General features: G+C 34.0%; 1 protein-coding gene across 1 annotated transcript; it reads right to left on the bottom strand.

The window, feature by feature from the left end:
* Positions 1 to 695: 695 nt before the first annotated feature.
* LOC128213068 (transcription factor Sox-17-alpha-like) lies at positions 696 to 12,836 on the bottom strand. The gene is made up of 2 exons (XM_052918584.1): positions 11,995 to 12,836; positions 696 to 3,415 (listed from the first exon to the last, which is right to left on the bottom strand). The coding sequence occupies exons 1-2, from the start codon at positions 12,278 to 12,280 to the stop codon at positions 2,463 to 2,465; spliced, it is 1,239 nt and encodes a 412-aa protein (XP_052774544.1). The 5' UTR covers positions 12,281 to 12,836; the 3' UTR covers positions 696 to 2,462.
* Positions 12,837 to 16,094: the final 3,258 nt, after the last annotated feature.

The following is a 16,094-nucleotide window of genomic DNA, read 5'->3' as shown; positions in this document are numbered from 1 at the left end:
AAGTACTTGTAAAGGTTATTTGTATGCATTGACCAAAATGAATGGTCACGGTGTGTAACATAAGTTTATTGACGTATTTTTATTTCAAATCTGCTGTCCATTATTATGTTTAATTAGAAATCAGCATTAATTGAGTTTTAAATGCATACTTATAATCTTTAGACATTACTTAGTCGAGTTTGGTTAAGTTTATACTAATAGTTTTTAAGAATGTCGCTCCAGTCCATTTCATGTGTTTATTAATTCGGGACACCATTTTTTATCGTTGTTTTTGATGGAAAATGGCGGAAAAGTGTTCCGAATGGTGTAAAACCAGCACAAATGTCCATTTTAAAACAATGAAAAAACATAACGTTCTAGGCTAAAGAACAAACAGTGTTATAAGAATGCTGACATAAAATTAAATTGCAGATTTCCATATTCCATATTTAAGTTATTTTTCTTAAACCGTTAGTAACGGTTTTAGACATAAGACATTAAATTTCGAACGGAATAATGAAAATCTGCGATTTGATCTTTTGTCAGCAGTCTTATATTAGTGGTTTGTAGATATTTACGCAAAAATGATGTTCAAAAATTGCCTCATTCCAAGACAAAAAATAAAATAGTTGTCAAAACTGTAAATCTGAGAGAGTGCAGCTTTAAAGCGATTATTACCGTAAACAATACAATAAACAACTCAGTTTTTTCGTTCATTTATTTAGATCATTTGTGTTCATTTTTCATCACATACAAAAGTACACGCATTCAAGAATAGGTTTTTTTTTAGAAGAAGAAAACATAGCTATTTTAATTATATAAAGCAGAGTTTAACAGTTTGTATACTTGTCAGACACACTAGATTTATTCAATATCATTATCATTTATAACTGTTTATCAGTAGATATACATACATTCCTCTATTTCCCTGATAAACATATATAAACAACTTAAGTGTTTTATTTATTGGCTGAATATTTAATATTCATATTATGGTAATGTAACTTTTTACATGTTAACATTAAAAAAACCCAACGTCATTTGACTTTGACGTCATTTCCTGTTCATGACGTCATTTTCTGCCATGATGTCATTTTTGCATACTGGCCGAAACGTTTTTAGAAAAAAAATATGTTGTAAAGTTGAAGAGGACTTTGATGTAATTATTGATATTTACATTTAATATTTATATAAAAATATACGTTTTTGACGTTCCATTAAACATGTATCCACATAATTTGTAATATATGTACAATTCAAAAACAGACATGAGACACAAATAACATTTTAACACAGTAATTACATTTCAAACAAAAGAACAATGTAACCATTGTTTGGATCATACATTTTATGGTATTTGGTACGACCTGCGCGCCATACAAACAAGTTTTCAAGAATGAAACAATAGAAATGAGTTTATTCTTAAGGTGTGTGGAGAATTGCAGTTTTGCATGCGAGAAACATGCATCTCTCGTAAATTAATGATAAAACACGATTTTCCTGCTAAATAATCTAGAAATAACAGCAATTATATTGAATAAAATGAGATTATGCAGTGGTATGGATGTTTGTATATATGTACACATTTTCACATTCATGGTTTAGAACGAATGGCAGTACATGTATTTGTACAAAATGTATAAATAAATAAATAAAATCATATATAAAATAATCTCGTTATGGCTATCTGATTCATTTTATATCAAATTCATATCAAATCGGAAATTACAGCGTTAACAACATAACATAAAATTATAACAAAGATATCAATAAAGTCGAACTCCGTTGGCTAAAACATGTTTGGCTCGAACTACTCGTTGGTTCGAACTGGATGTTGAGGACCCATTTAATTATTCTGAAGGTAATATCTCCCGCTTGGCTCGAATCTTCCGAGGCTCGAGGTATTTTCGCCGGCCGCAGGGAGTTCGAGCCAACGGTGTTCGACTGTATAGAAGTTATCAAAATCTATTTACAGACCAAAACAGTAAGATACATGTATAAATGTAAAACAATGATAAAGCTCAAGAATAAATACATACCTGACGCTCATAATTTTATTAGTATTATGGAATTTGAAAATATACAGAGCTATCGTAATTGAGAAACTATAAGTTTTATGCTGACTTAACAACAATAACAACAAAGCCAGCAAATTACAGGACGATACATCTTAATCATGAACAGCCTTTTTTTCAAAGTGTTTGCACTAAATTTAACAGATCAATATTTTTATCAGTTGAATTTCATTTGCAACAGTCGTCCATTCACTGTCGAATTATTATTATTTTTTCCCTCAAATAATAAATACACTATTTTTTTTGTTATTTTTTTTGTTATTGTTTTTTTATGCTTTAAAAAAGGAAATTTGAAATAGTCAGTTTTTACAATTTTCTAACAGCATAAGTGTGAAGCCTACTGTTTTTTGCATTTTTTCTCTATCAAAATGCTAAAACATGTTTCATTCCCTGTTAACCATTTTGAGTTTATTTATCAGTTGTTATAGCATTAATGAAAGGCTGAGCGTCGTCATATTCAAAGGCAAACACTCCTGTCGGGTTGGGCTTAGTATCATCCATGTCATCATTTTCTGTGCTTTCAATTTTCACTGCAGCGCCCTGAGAACACCACACATGGCAACGTTCATACGTCTTCCCCTGTCCGGAGTTCGCCCCATCGTTGTTGTGGTTGCTCGTAACCACATTTGAATTAAAGTCCGCCTTTAATTTTATAGTGGGAAGATATTGATCAAATTCCTCGGGTTTCAGGCCATCAATATCGCTCAAAATGGCTGTTGACATTATATGGCTATCAGAGCCTTTGCCATTGGTAGCTCCTTTCGTGGCCCTTTCATTAGTATTTCTGACTTCCATTGCAACACGTGCATGCGTATTGCCGTTATCTCGCTGGTACTCGGGGCATATGGGGACCGGTATACTTTTCAGGGAAATACTTCCAGCAGCATTTACTTGCGCCTCATACGAGCAGCATGAACTATAGTACGCACCCTCAGACATCTCGTACTGGTCATGTGCAAATGTCTCTGGGCTGCTTGAAAGATTCGACTCTGGGGTAGATGTTGTCCGTGGGCTGTACGGCACGTTAATACCGTAGCCACCGTAGCCAACAGCGGTTACAGGGACGCTCGAGCTGTATGGGTACTCTAACCCGCTGTTTCCATATTTCGGTTGCCTCATGTCCTCATAACAAAAACTGTTCGAGCGCCGAGTGTGGGCGTTCGGGACTTGATATGGTTTGGCTGGGATGTAGGCGGCACCGGAGTTTTGATTAGCAGCACTTTCGGACTTCTTCGATGTTTTCCGTCGTCGTGGTCGGTATTTATAGTCTGGATAGAGCTTCATGTGCTCCTGTCGGAGTCGCTCAGCCTCGTCGGTATAGATCTTCTTTTCATCGGCGTTTAGCTGCTTCCATTTGTCACCTGAAGTAAACAAACATATGATTAAAATACAGTGTAACTACGGGAAAAGAGAGAGAGGTGGCGAGAGAGAGAGAGAGAGAGAGAGAGAGAGAGAGAGAGAGAGAGAGAGAGAGACTGAGAGAAAGAGAGAGAGAGGGGGGGGGGGGTGCATGTGTGAGAGAGTTTAACATGGGCACCAAGACCAGAATCACCAGCCCTGCGTACAATAAGACATATGCGGCTAATGTTAGCGATCTGGTTCCCCGCTTACATTGTAAACAGGAATACAAAACAAAACAGTAAGCTAACGTTAGCTAACGCGAGCGACTGTTTGCCTTCACTATACTCAGTACAAATGACATACAAGAACTCCATGTGTACAAAAACTATTTTATATTTGTATATAATTAGGTCATACATGATCTGATGTAAAGCTTGTAATTACCATGGCGAGTTATTATGTGAGCGAAGAAATTCTGCCAACTTATCAACCGTGTTCAAATGAGAACCAACAGATTGTTTTAATATTATTCTTTGAAGTTTCACTTTGAGGTCGCGAGCAAGTACGCTCTGTGCCAAAGATTCTGACAAATTCTTTGTTCCATTTTTTTACAATTTCGAAAAAGCCTTGACTTTAATTGCACTATCAAAATTGCCACGCGCTCACAATGACACGTGCGTTCTTATCTAGAAACAGTGTTCAGAGATTATCGCCTAAATACTAGTATCTTGTTTTAATTGGTTAATCACTGGTTGGTATCGTTAAGGAGCTTCATTATCTATAGATAAATGTTTTCCTTTTCATCGACTCATCAATGTCTTATAGAAATTTCTGCAGAAACAAATTAACCAAATGGCCAACGCTGAAGCGGGCTGCATGAACAAATTATGCAATTAAACATCTTTCTTTATTTCGAAAGAGCATTGAAGCAAATATATCATTTTGCATTCTGTCTTGTACATCTTGCATTCTGAACAGTACGTCTTGCATTCTGAACAGTACATCTTGCTAAATTACATGTACAGCTTGATTTATGCTTCCTCGTTTCTTGGTGCTGTATTCAACTCAGTTTATTTTAAACTTACTGCCAAATTTGTATATTTGAATTCGTGTTAAATAGGTTAAATCAATACACAATTCCGACCAAGCCACGAAGCAGCATTCAAACCAGCTCTATTTTTACACCTCGTGGTAAAGGTGTCCGCCTCTAACCCAAGAGGTTGTAGGTTCGATTCCAAGCAGGATTAGAGTGGGTTTCAGAAAGATATAACGGTAAATATGTGCGTCTCTCACTCAGTAGGTCGTGGCTTCAATCCTCGGTAGAATGAGAGTGGTCTTATGATATATATGTGAGAGCGGCCTGAGTATAGATGTCCACCATCACCCAAGAGGTTGTGAGTTCCATCCACAGCAGGATGAGAGACATATATGGGTAACGGTGATCTTCTCTTACTCAAAAGTTTGTGAGTTCAATCCCAAGCAGGATGAGAGACATATATGGGTAACGGTGATCTCTTACTCAAAAGTTTGTGAGTTCACTCCCAAGCAGGATGAGAGACATAAATTATTATGGGTATAGGTGTTTTTCTCTTAATCAGGAGGTTGAAGGTTCGATCACCACCAGGGGAATTTTCTCATGACCTCTCATAAATGACACCATAACTGGTTTCTACTCAGGAAACGGCCACACGAGTGAACCATAACAGCGTTCAGCTGTCTTCTCACACTCAAACTTATGTCAACTTATCAATTAGTATGAAATGCATTCGCTTTAAGTGTATACTATTTTCGTTAATTTCGATTGTAAAGAAAAGAAAAATCTTGTAGAATTTCGCTCGATGACATTTCCTGGATAGTGTGAGAAAGTAACCGTGTTAGGGATTGAACTTGCAGCCTTGTGGGTGAGAGGCGCATACCTATATCAATAGACTAACCCTGACAATGTTTAGCATATGAATTGTTCCAGGTTATCTTTAAAACCGTCAAGCTTAGAGACTTTCGCTGACTTCGGCAATATGTCAAGGGAATTCAAGCAGATCAGACATAAAATCACAAAAACGTTCTTGTCATTTTTTTCATTTCAATCTCAACTCACGTTTCCAAATATAAGGCTGGCATGAGTTAAAATGTTTAACTCCTTTTTTAAAAAACAACAACAACATTCTATCATCGCTACTGAGTACTATGTTTAAAGGCATTATGCTGAAATCAATCTAGAACCATAAACTTACGTAAGTAATAAATCATTAATAATAATATTTGCTCTAGTATTAGTTTTCTATGGAATTTTAATCATTTTTTTTATCAACATTGACTTTTAAAAAGATGATTTTTAATCATTTATGCTGTTGTGAATGTGATTGAAACCTGAAGTATGACAAAATTGAATCCTGAGAGTTAATTAGAGTATTTGGTGATATTAGGACCAGAGGCGCATTTTAATACACGGCGTAGGTCGTAACTTCAATACCCTTCAATCTGTGTAAACATCGCAAATGGCAAACCATTTTTTTTTCATTTCCTCAACTTGTGTTCCATTTAATACAGGCTAAAATTCGTTAATTCGTATATGTACCAAATAAGTGAAACTATGATAATACGGTTACTTCAATGTGCAACTAAAATCAGCTTAAATCTTTACGTAAAGGTCCTTTTAGTCATATTTCTTAATTCTGTATAATTTTCACAAATGTCAACACATTGATTTGTTTTATTTCCTTAATTTTGAGTTGATTTTAATTCCCACCCAAGTTCAAATCACTCAAATATGTAGCAAATTAAAGCAATTATGACAGTAAGATCATTTCAATTGCCGACTAAAATCGACTAAGAATTGTATTAAAACGTGATAGAAGCCACATTCGATAATTTCTACTTACTTAATGCTGTTCTAAACAAAATATTTCCTAAGCCAAAATATCGTATAGTCTTCATTTAAACGTAAATTATTTTGAAAAATACTACCGTCATTTTTGTCCAAAAATAAATATCAACCATTATACAAACAATATTCCCCTGTATGTGCATATTTGAAAACCAATAATACATAACGTTAACATTTTTTTCCAAAAATAAAGTTTTGACAATAGAGCTGCAACATTTTTTTCATAATTATAAATTTGTAAATTTTGAGTAGAGACGAACTATTTTCTGTGTTTACAAAATTATTTGAATAGCAAACTCAAAAACAAATCTCGAGTGTGGCTCTTTACTGGATAGATGCCTTGTCGAATTTCCATTCTGCTTACATATTTATAAAGTGAAATACAATCATAAATAGTACCACACAAATCATTTAAATGTCCTAAATCAAGTCATCCAATGTACACATTAGCTTGATATTTCATCGACCCCATTGGTAATATTTCTTCATTTAAAATCTTTGGTTTAACCAGTATTTGATAATACATGTGTAAGTAAAACATACACACATAATAGCAAGTAGATAATCACAAAGTAATCATGGTAATCAGTCTTTATAAGTAAAAGATATCAAGAATTAGTTCTACTTGCAATTAAAGCACACAATTACAGAATTGAGAAGTAAACATAAATGTGTTTTTTTGAAATCCTTGTGACCCCGTTTAATGTTGGTGTTATTTGAAAGGGTATAGGTGATTGAAAAAGTAAAAACCTAAAATAAATGACCGAAATATATAAAAATAGATATGATTATTAAGATATTATACTGTGTGTTTTCCTTTCTTTATTTTTAATTAAACCAGTGCGTAAAAATAACGTATCTTACATTTGTTCAAGGCCAAAATTATTATTATTTTAGGTATATTTTTTATTATATTTCTTTCAAACCCGTTCAAATCATCGATATTACTGTGAGATCAATAGATCATCAAAAAGTGCAAATTCGTACAAAGTATTTCTTACAGATGCACACTATAGGTTCTGAAGCAAAAAAAAATGCTTTTAATTTGAATATACTATTAAGTTTGACTCAAATAAGCTAAATGAGCAAAACAAAAACGCATATGTTAGTAAAGATAAAGAAATATTATGGATATTTGGCGCCTAACCCCGAAATGTGTGGCCACGTAGCTATTTATAGAAAACCCCTATTTATAAAGGCTAATATTTTCAATATGTACATAAATCCTACGTGCTTTTTATCATTAAAGTCAAAAGAGTTAAACATAATAATGCATGAAAAAACACATTTTTTTAAATAATTTGCATGAAACTTTATTGCACCCCTCAATGTTTAAATGAGTAACACTCCTGTCAGGACAGTTTAAGTCAAGGTTTCATAAATCTTATTATAAAACGTTGCTCTATTTGTTTGGCAATGTTCACAAATCAAATAAATTAAAACTTAATAACACTCGTTCAGTATTTGCATTCGCACTTTTAGATTTATGTGTGTGCAAACTAGATGAGGACAACGAAACAGACAGTTCAGATACAGACAATCTCACTATTGTGAATGTGAACGTGCAGCAGAAGAGCTCTTAAAGTATTAAAGCTGCACTCTCACAGATTGACAGATTTGACTGTTTTATATTTTTTTCTCGGTTTTTTTTTTATATATTTTTTTTTATTCTTTTTGTCTCAAAGTAAGCTAATTTTGGCATGAATGCCTTCAATTCAGTATTAAATAATAACTAACTAAAGATCAGATCTCAGTTATTTGCAAATCTGCCGAAATAATCATTTTTCTTAAAGCCTTTGTAACGCTTTTAGCCATAAAACATAAATTTTCGAAGGTAACTATGAAAAACTGAGATCTGATCTTTTGTCAGCAGTCTTTTATCACTGGATTCCAGACATTTACGCAAATATTTGGCTCATTCCAAGACAGAAATAAAAATGTTGTCAAAATGGTCAATCTGTGAGAGTGCAGCTTCAGACTGCGTGGATGCCAAGTCACACTTATTCGCATGCACATGTAAATGACAAAAAGTCCCGAGACTCGTTTCAATAAAATATCTTTGTCGTAAACCTAAGACCAATTTAAACTAATTGCTTGATTTTCATCCAAATATTGTTTTAAATGGGGGCGGGGGCTGACATTTTATTTTTATTTGATGACTGCTTCATCGTTCAATATGTCTTCATGCTCTTTCTTTTTGCATTTATGAACAATAAATATGTGTTTCTAGACGAACCACGAACATGACCATAACAATTCTCATTTTTCCCTGTGAATGTTATACATCGACGCATTAGGTATGAAAAAACGGACATTCCCGGACACTACCGAACCGATACACAAATAAACACCCTAGTTCAACATTTTTATTTGAGTCAATAACATTGAAGGGGCGGCGGAAAAAAAGGGGGCGGGCGGGGATGAAAATCGAGCAATTAATTTATTGTCGCCTTACGCTGCTTAAGAGTGGTCAGGTACAACCGTAAACTTACATGCAGAATATATGCGATAAATGTCCTTACGATTTGTTTTTATTTAAACGCAGTTTACGCCCAGAACGGAGTAACTACTGGAAACATATTATCTTAAACCTTACTTTTTGTATTAAAACAGGGCGGAGACATCAGCTTCAATCTCAACCCCTTTTACCAAATAACATCCACTGCGATTCGTATCATCTTTTTTAAAAGCTCATTCTCTCATAGCATATGTTGATGAAAAACTTCGGTCAATATTCTAAAGAAAAAAATACTTAAGCACGTTTTTGCTCCAGATCTTTTTCTTTGGAATATTGACAAAAGGTTTTTATCAACACATTTTATGAGAAAATACGCCACGAAATAGGGTAAAAACATACAAGATTTTGAATCTTGCCATGCTTTTATGTAGTAGAAGGATCTGAGATTGAGATTTGATGATACTTATGATTTTCGGACCTGAGCTGTTTGAATGAACAAGTGACTGTACCCTCTCTATGAGTTATTGAAATTGTACATGCAACTACAAAAGTTATTGAAAGTATTCTCACTACTACACATGTTATTGAAATATTATTGAAATTATACACACCACTACAAAAGTTATTGCAATTATACACTCTTATACACAAGTTATTTATTTTTTTATTGAAATTATACACACCACTACAAAAGTTATTGAAATTATACACACCACTCCACGAGTTATTGAAATAATACACACCACTCCACGAGTTATTGAAATTATACACACCACTCCACGAGTCATTGAAATTATACACACCACTCCACGAGTTATTGAAATAATACACGGCACTCCACGAGCTATTGAAATAATACCCACCACTAGACGAATTATTGGAATTATACACGGCACTACACGAGCTATTGAAATAATACCCACCACTAGACGAATTATTGAAATTATACACGGCACTACACGAGCTATTGAAATTATACACGGCACTACACGAGCTATTGAAATTATACACAGCACTACGCGAGCTATTGAAATTATACACAGCACTACGCGAGCTATTGAAATTATACACGGCACTACAAGAGCTATTGAAATTATACACGGCACTACACGAGCTATTGAAATTATACACAGCACTACGCGAGCTATTGAAATTATACACGGCACTACACGAGTTATTGAAATTATACACGGCACTACACGAGCTATTGAAAATATACACGGCACTACACGAGCTATTGAAATTATACACGGCACTCCACAAGTTATTGAAATTATACAAACCAATAGACTAGTTATTAGAATTATGCGCACTACTATTGTTACAGTAACAGGATTTATTGAAATTTTATACGCTACGACACTATTTATTAAAATTATACACACCAATAGACGAATTATTAAAATAATGCACGCCGAAACCCGAGTTATTAAAATTATACACACCAAAAGAAGAGTTATTGAAATTATACACGGCACTACACAAGTTTTTCGAAATATACACACCAGTAGACGAACAAACGGAGTCGGTGATTTTACTGATTTGAATGTACAATATGTTTAAGCTTTTCGTGCAATAAGTAACGTGGGTATATTGAAACATCGTTGCCATTTATCCGCACAGCAAGTACTTGTAAGTGTGTTCTGATATGAGAATTAATTTACATGCGCCTACTGATTAACTTATTCTGATATGTGAATTAATGCACATGCGCCTACCGATTAACGTGTTCTGGAAGAAGTGTTCATGCACATTCGAAAATAAAGAACACACCCAATATGGTACAAAGCTGAAATACACCACTCGCGACTGTTTGAAGATGCACTCTTACTCCCAAATAAGATTTACCACAATTAATACAATTGTTTAGATATACCAGAACGGATGAATCAATGTCGAAATTAATGTTTCTTTTGAAGGATTCGGAGTTAAATTTGAAAGAAATGTGCAGAAAACACGGTATTTCTACCTTATGAGACGATAGTAGATCACTGTAAATCTTTTAGCATTCACCAATCATTAAATATTTTTGCGTTTTCAGCTATAAAATACACGCTTACAATCTTGTTATCAGTAATTAATATTTGCCATAAATACATTATTTAGTAAGTAGTTAAAGATTTATTACTCAAACTTTATGTTTGTTATTCATGTATATGTATTCATTTGAATAAGAGTGTGACTTAAACAAATCGATGCCATTTTTCAGTCACCCTATATTGCACGTGCAACCGAACCATTCTTCGCCTCATTGACATTGACATAAAAATCCCTTTAATTCAGTTTACAATTTAGACCCGGGGACACTTACCAGCTAAGGAAGGGTACATGGCTAAGCACTGGCTAAGTGAACATTTTATGTCCTCGTTATTCATACATGTGTATTTGTCTTAAGTACAATATTCGTTCACATGGGTCTATCACCTTCTGGTTAATACATTGTTCTGTTCTGTTCTTTTATGTGTATACTTTCATGGTACAAATCACAGAAATATAACGTATAGAAACTGAAAAATATTGTTTAGATCTTTATTGAAGTTAACAACGTAGTTGAGGAGAACGTTGTAAATTTTAGTTGTGAACTAGTTGACGATTTGTTAACATGTAAATTCAGAAGTAGAGATGACACTGTTGTCACATATTTTGTTAGAAATACTGCAGATTACAAGTGTGTTCATTAAACATTCAGAGCAGTAAAGATATCAAAGTTAACAAGATTGACGTTAACAACTTTAACAATGTTTTGAACAATTGACCCCTTGCGTAACACAGTCTCAAAACTGGCCATTTAAGTACATGCAATAACATGTTGTCTATGTAAATACAAATTGAAATCAATTGCGTCATATAATATTAATCTTCAATACACACTAGCGAAAAAATGTTTATACATAATTATACTTGGTTAAAATATAACCCCAGAAATGGCCATGTTTAGTGATAACTTTGTTATGAAAATTGTCTGAAGCTTCGAGGAAGAACCTCTTTATAACACAGTTACAATTATAGTCTAAATTATATATGTCAAGAACATGTTATCAACGAAAGGTTTTAAGTTAATTTAGACAATTTTCGAATTATGTGCAGTTTATTTTGCCGCTAGTATATATATGAAAGCAATATTTCAATGGAATATACACAAAGACGTTAAGCATTCATGAACCCACTTCATGTGTATTGGCCCAGTTAAAAAAAAACCAACATCAAGACGAAATATATCATTGAAATACAAGACATAAAACTTACATAAAACTTACCGAGCATTTTGCTGAGATCCGCATTATGGACATCGGGATTCTGCTCCGCCATCGATTTCCGCTCCTTTTTGGCCCAAACCATGAAAGCGTTCATCGGACGTCGAATACGTTGCTCTTTTTTCGGAATCCCTCGCATCCCGGCTCCGGTAGCGTCACATAACGTCGGTGTAAACGTCATGTTTTGATTCCAATGAGAATATTGACACGCGTTGTTGGTAGTTAGGTAAGATGTGTTCGTCTGCGGATACGATGCAGAGTAACTGCTGAAAAGTGTACTTGTGTTCATTTTTTTATCCGTTTCGTTATCCTTACGCCTCGTTTGCAGTAAATACGCGAGCGAATTTTCGTAAATTAACCACCTGCTATGCGGTATTGTGCAGATAAAAGTCGTTGAATCACTTTTGTTTTTCAAGCTATTGAGACAAATACGAGGTTCTGTTACAAGTCCTAGTTCTCAAAATGTAAACATATTTTTACATTTGTATTTATATTCATATACACAATCTGATCACAACACATGATCAATGTTTAAAAGCTGCAACGTAATATACCATATTAAAGTTTATTTATCTTGTCCACCTTGTCGATTAGGTAAGCCTAACATAAAAATTTTCAATCGGTGAAACTCTGTTATCTTTTGCTTGATAATATTATATATGAATAAGCGATATATAACTAATCATAAATTATAAATGTTCTCAGTTAATATATATGTTTACAAACTGATCCTTCGAATAACGAGCTTTTTTGGTATTTCCGAATTTCTTAGTGAAATGAAATTTTCAAGTATTCAACGAATTACAGAACTAAAAAATCGATGATTCCTTTATGAATCGCGGATATTATATCTTATCAGCAATTTTTATTCACAAGTATCTACGAAACAACGCTAAGTAAGCATCTTAAGCCATCTAAGTGGGCAGGGGTGGAGCTATGAAGAGATATGGGAGGGATCTAACCTTTGCACGATGAAAATGGAAAGCGACCGATGCATGGTTATCCATCTCCATAAAGGGGCATGGCAGATTAGTTGAGTGTTGTAATTGTGGTTAAAACAAGAATGCATGTAATCGTTGATGAACGAACACAAACTTGATAGAGTTTTGATATATTTGTATAAGAACGAACATTATCTGCATCATCATCATCATCATCATCATCATCATCATCATCATCATCATCACCACCACCACCACCATCATCATCATCATCATCATCAACAACAACAGCAGCAGCAGCAGCAGCAGCAGCAGCAGCAGCAGCAGCAGCAGCAGCATCTTAATCAGCATCATCGATATCATTAGCAGCAGCAGCAACAACATCAGCAGCAGCAGCATCCTTATCATCATCATCACCATTATCATCATTATCATCACCGTGTGGCAAATTTAAACAGCGTCACCCGTGTTTCTTTTTTTCCTATTTCACGCTCGTGTTAAAGCAATAAAGCGGAATAATTTATTAACAATTGAATTGAATAAATAAGGCCTGGTTGGAATGCACTTATTTTGTAATGTTAAAAAACAGTTAGTTCAAACATATATTGTGTGGAATAGAGAGAGATCGTCAGATTTAAAAAATCAAGACCAATAACTTTGACAAATTTGACAAATCAAGGGAAAATACTCCAGAGTAAATGTTACAATCTTGCTGTTGATCGATCTTGGTCGAGATATTACGCATATATATATATATATTGAAATCAAGTTTGGTAAAGATTAGATAAGAAATACTCAAGTTAAAGTGGGGAAAAAGTCATCTTGGCCACAATATAGCGATTCAAGGGCAACAACTCCGAAATGATCTGTTTATCTAATTGTCGAGATATTATGCCCATAAACACTGTAACCTAGTTCGGTAAAATATGGATAAGAAATGTTCAAGAGGGTACGAATTTAAATTGATTCGAGGCCATACCCAGTGTGTGTATAGCACGTAATAAATTAAGTCATACATGTGTGTATGCTTCGTTGGAAGGCAACATTTTGCTTAAAATGAAAACTCAAAACTAAGTTAACTTTTTCTTAATCACTCGAAATGAAATAAGGGCAGCCTATGCCGCTGAAAGAGCCCCGCCTTCTTTTCATTACCGGAGTTTGATTAGGTGATAAGTTTACTCAGACACTTCGACAAACCTATTTCCAATTTTATGTTCTGACAGTGCTCCACCAGGCGGCGGTATTGTGAAAAGGTTTTTCGGAGTGTTTTCAGAAACTAATCTCTAAATCAAATTCTGGTAAAAGACCGAAGGCGTGTCTCTGTAAGCGGCGTAGAATGCGCTATGTATCATTTAAAATGACGAAGAAATAGTTAAGTTGTCTTTGTTTAAAATCAAAGTCTTCATTCGGAGCAAAGTATTGCCTTCCGACGTGGCATTTATGACGCAATTTATCACGTGGTATACACACGCCGCATACTAATGGCGTATATATTGCAACATGGCTGTTCGAACTCATCAAAACACCTTGTTACTGAGTTTGGTATTTATTGCATATAAATGTTCTAGTGTGAGAGCGGACAAAGTGAATTGGACAAATGATTACAATTAAAGAGCCACGAGCAAATTCAAGAATTGATATCCTTCGCCGATTATTAAATTCAATTTCGAAAAACTAAACATTTCAAGACTCCAATTTAAAACTCCGCAAAGAGACCTTTACTTCAGAAATGTAGTTATGATATTGAATTGTGAAAAAAACTAAAGCATGGTACATTTTGTACATGTATGTACTTTTGTGAGCTCACAATTTAGTATTGATTGATATTTTCTTCTGAAAGTTTTATTCGCAAAACAAAAAAATAATATTATAGCTACATTGTTCTTTTGAGCTAAATATTTTTTCAGAACAATACATGGAAACAGTTTATACGGAAACACACTTGATGGTGTGCTACAGTAACTAAACAGGATAACACAACTCGTCTTAAACAAGTAAATCGAACACGGAGTTTCTCTCCCTTAGATCGTCACGGTTTGTGGAAAACAAAACTAAAAGAGCCTAGTGCAGAACTAGACATTTATTAATATTATCGATAAACATTCCAAAATTCATCGAACTTATTTCGAGCCAAAATGAAACTATTATTTTGAAAACTATGTTGTTTAGTAAATAAGGGCTTTGAAGTGCGTTAGTATAGATACTAGACACTTTTCTCCACTAACTTTACTTTTCTTCACTATAAGCAAATGTGTAATGACCTTATTTTGTTTATACATTTTAATAGGTTTCAAAAGTTGTTATACCGTAAATATTTATATAATGTACAAGTTTGAATAAAACTGTGACTTTAGTTCAATACTTACAGATTTATTTTGTGTTTATTAAATAATGATCTCTTCACCAGATTGGCTCCTGTTTTATGTTTGTCTTATTATTTCATACGCTTCTTTAATTCAGTTTAATTGCACCGCGCTTAAATTTAAACTCGCTGGTACTTTCTTGCACAGATATATCATCCCGAGCTTCAATCAGGTACAATGGAAGCTAACCACAGTTTAAGGATGATAACAGAAGAATACATTGTTATGTCCCCTTGTACGTTGGTTTTCATTGAACACCTTTTGGTCAAAGCTAGTTTTGGAACAAATGAAAGGAATTCTTTGAAACTTTGGGAACCCATAAGTCCAATAGTTATTATTAGTACAAAATTTCCCAAGTTTCATTGAATTCTGTTCGGAAAGTTCCAAAAACCTTTTAAATGAAACCCAAAGTACAAGGGGACATAACAATGTGTTCTTCAGTTTAAACAGTGTTGCAATGTTATTTCCCCTTGTTCATCGGTTGTTATTTTATTTAAATAACAGTATGTGCAATCGTTTCGAAATAACAAGGTATATCCTTATCATAATTTGCATTTACATTACATAGATTTAATTTAAATTACAAAACAAGAGCTGTCACAGTATGTGACGAATGCCCCCGAATGTGACATTGACCTATGAACCAGGTCAGTACATGAAAAGTTGATCTTGCCTTTACATGTCAAATACATATGGCAAGTTATTTTAAATTGCCTCAGAACATAAAAAATACGACCCATATTTGACAACCTACACTCTTATGACCTTATATTCAGCATTCCATTGTGAATAGACACTA

The sequence above is a fragment of the Mya arenaria genome, chromosome 13 (genome assembly GCF_026914265.1).
Source record: "Mya arenaria isolate MELC-2E11 chromosome 13, ASM2691426v1".
Taxonomy (NCBI): Eukaryota; Metazoa; Mollusca; class Bivalvia; order Myida; family Myidae; genus Mya; species Mya arenaria.
The sequence above is the reverse complement of the archived record's forward strand: the minus strand, read 5'-3'. Positions and strand labels throughout refer to the sequence as shown.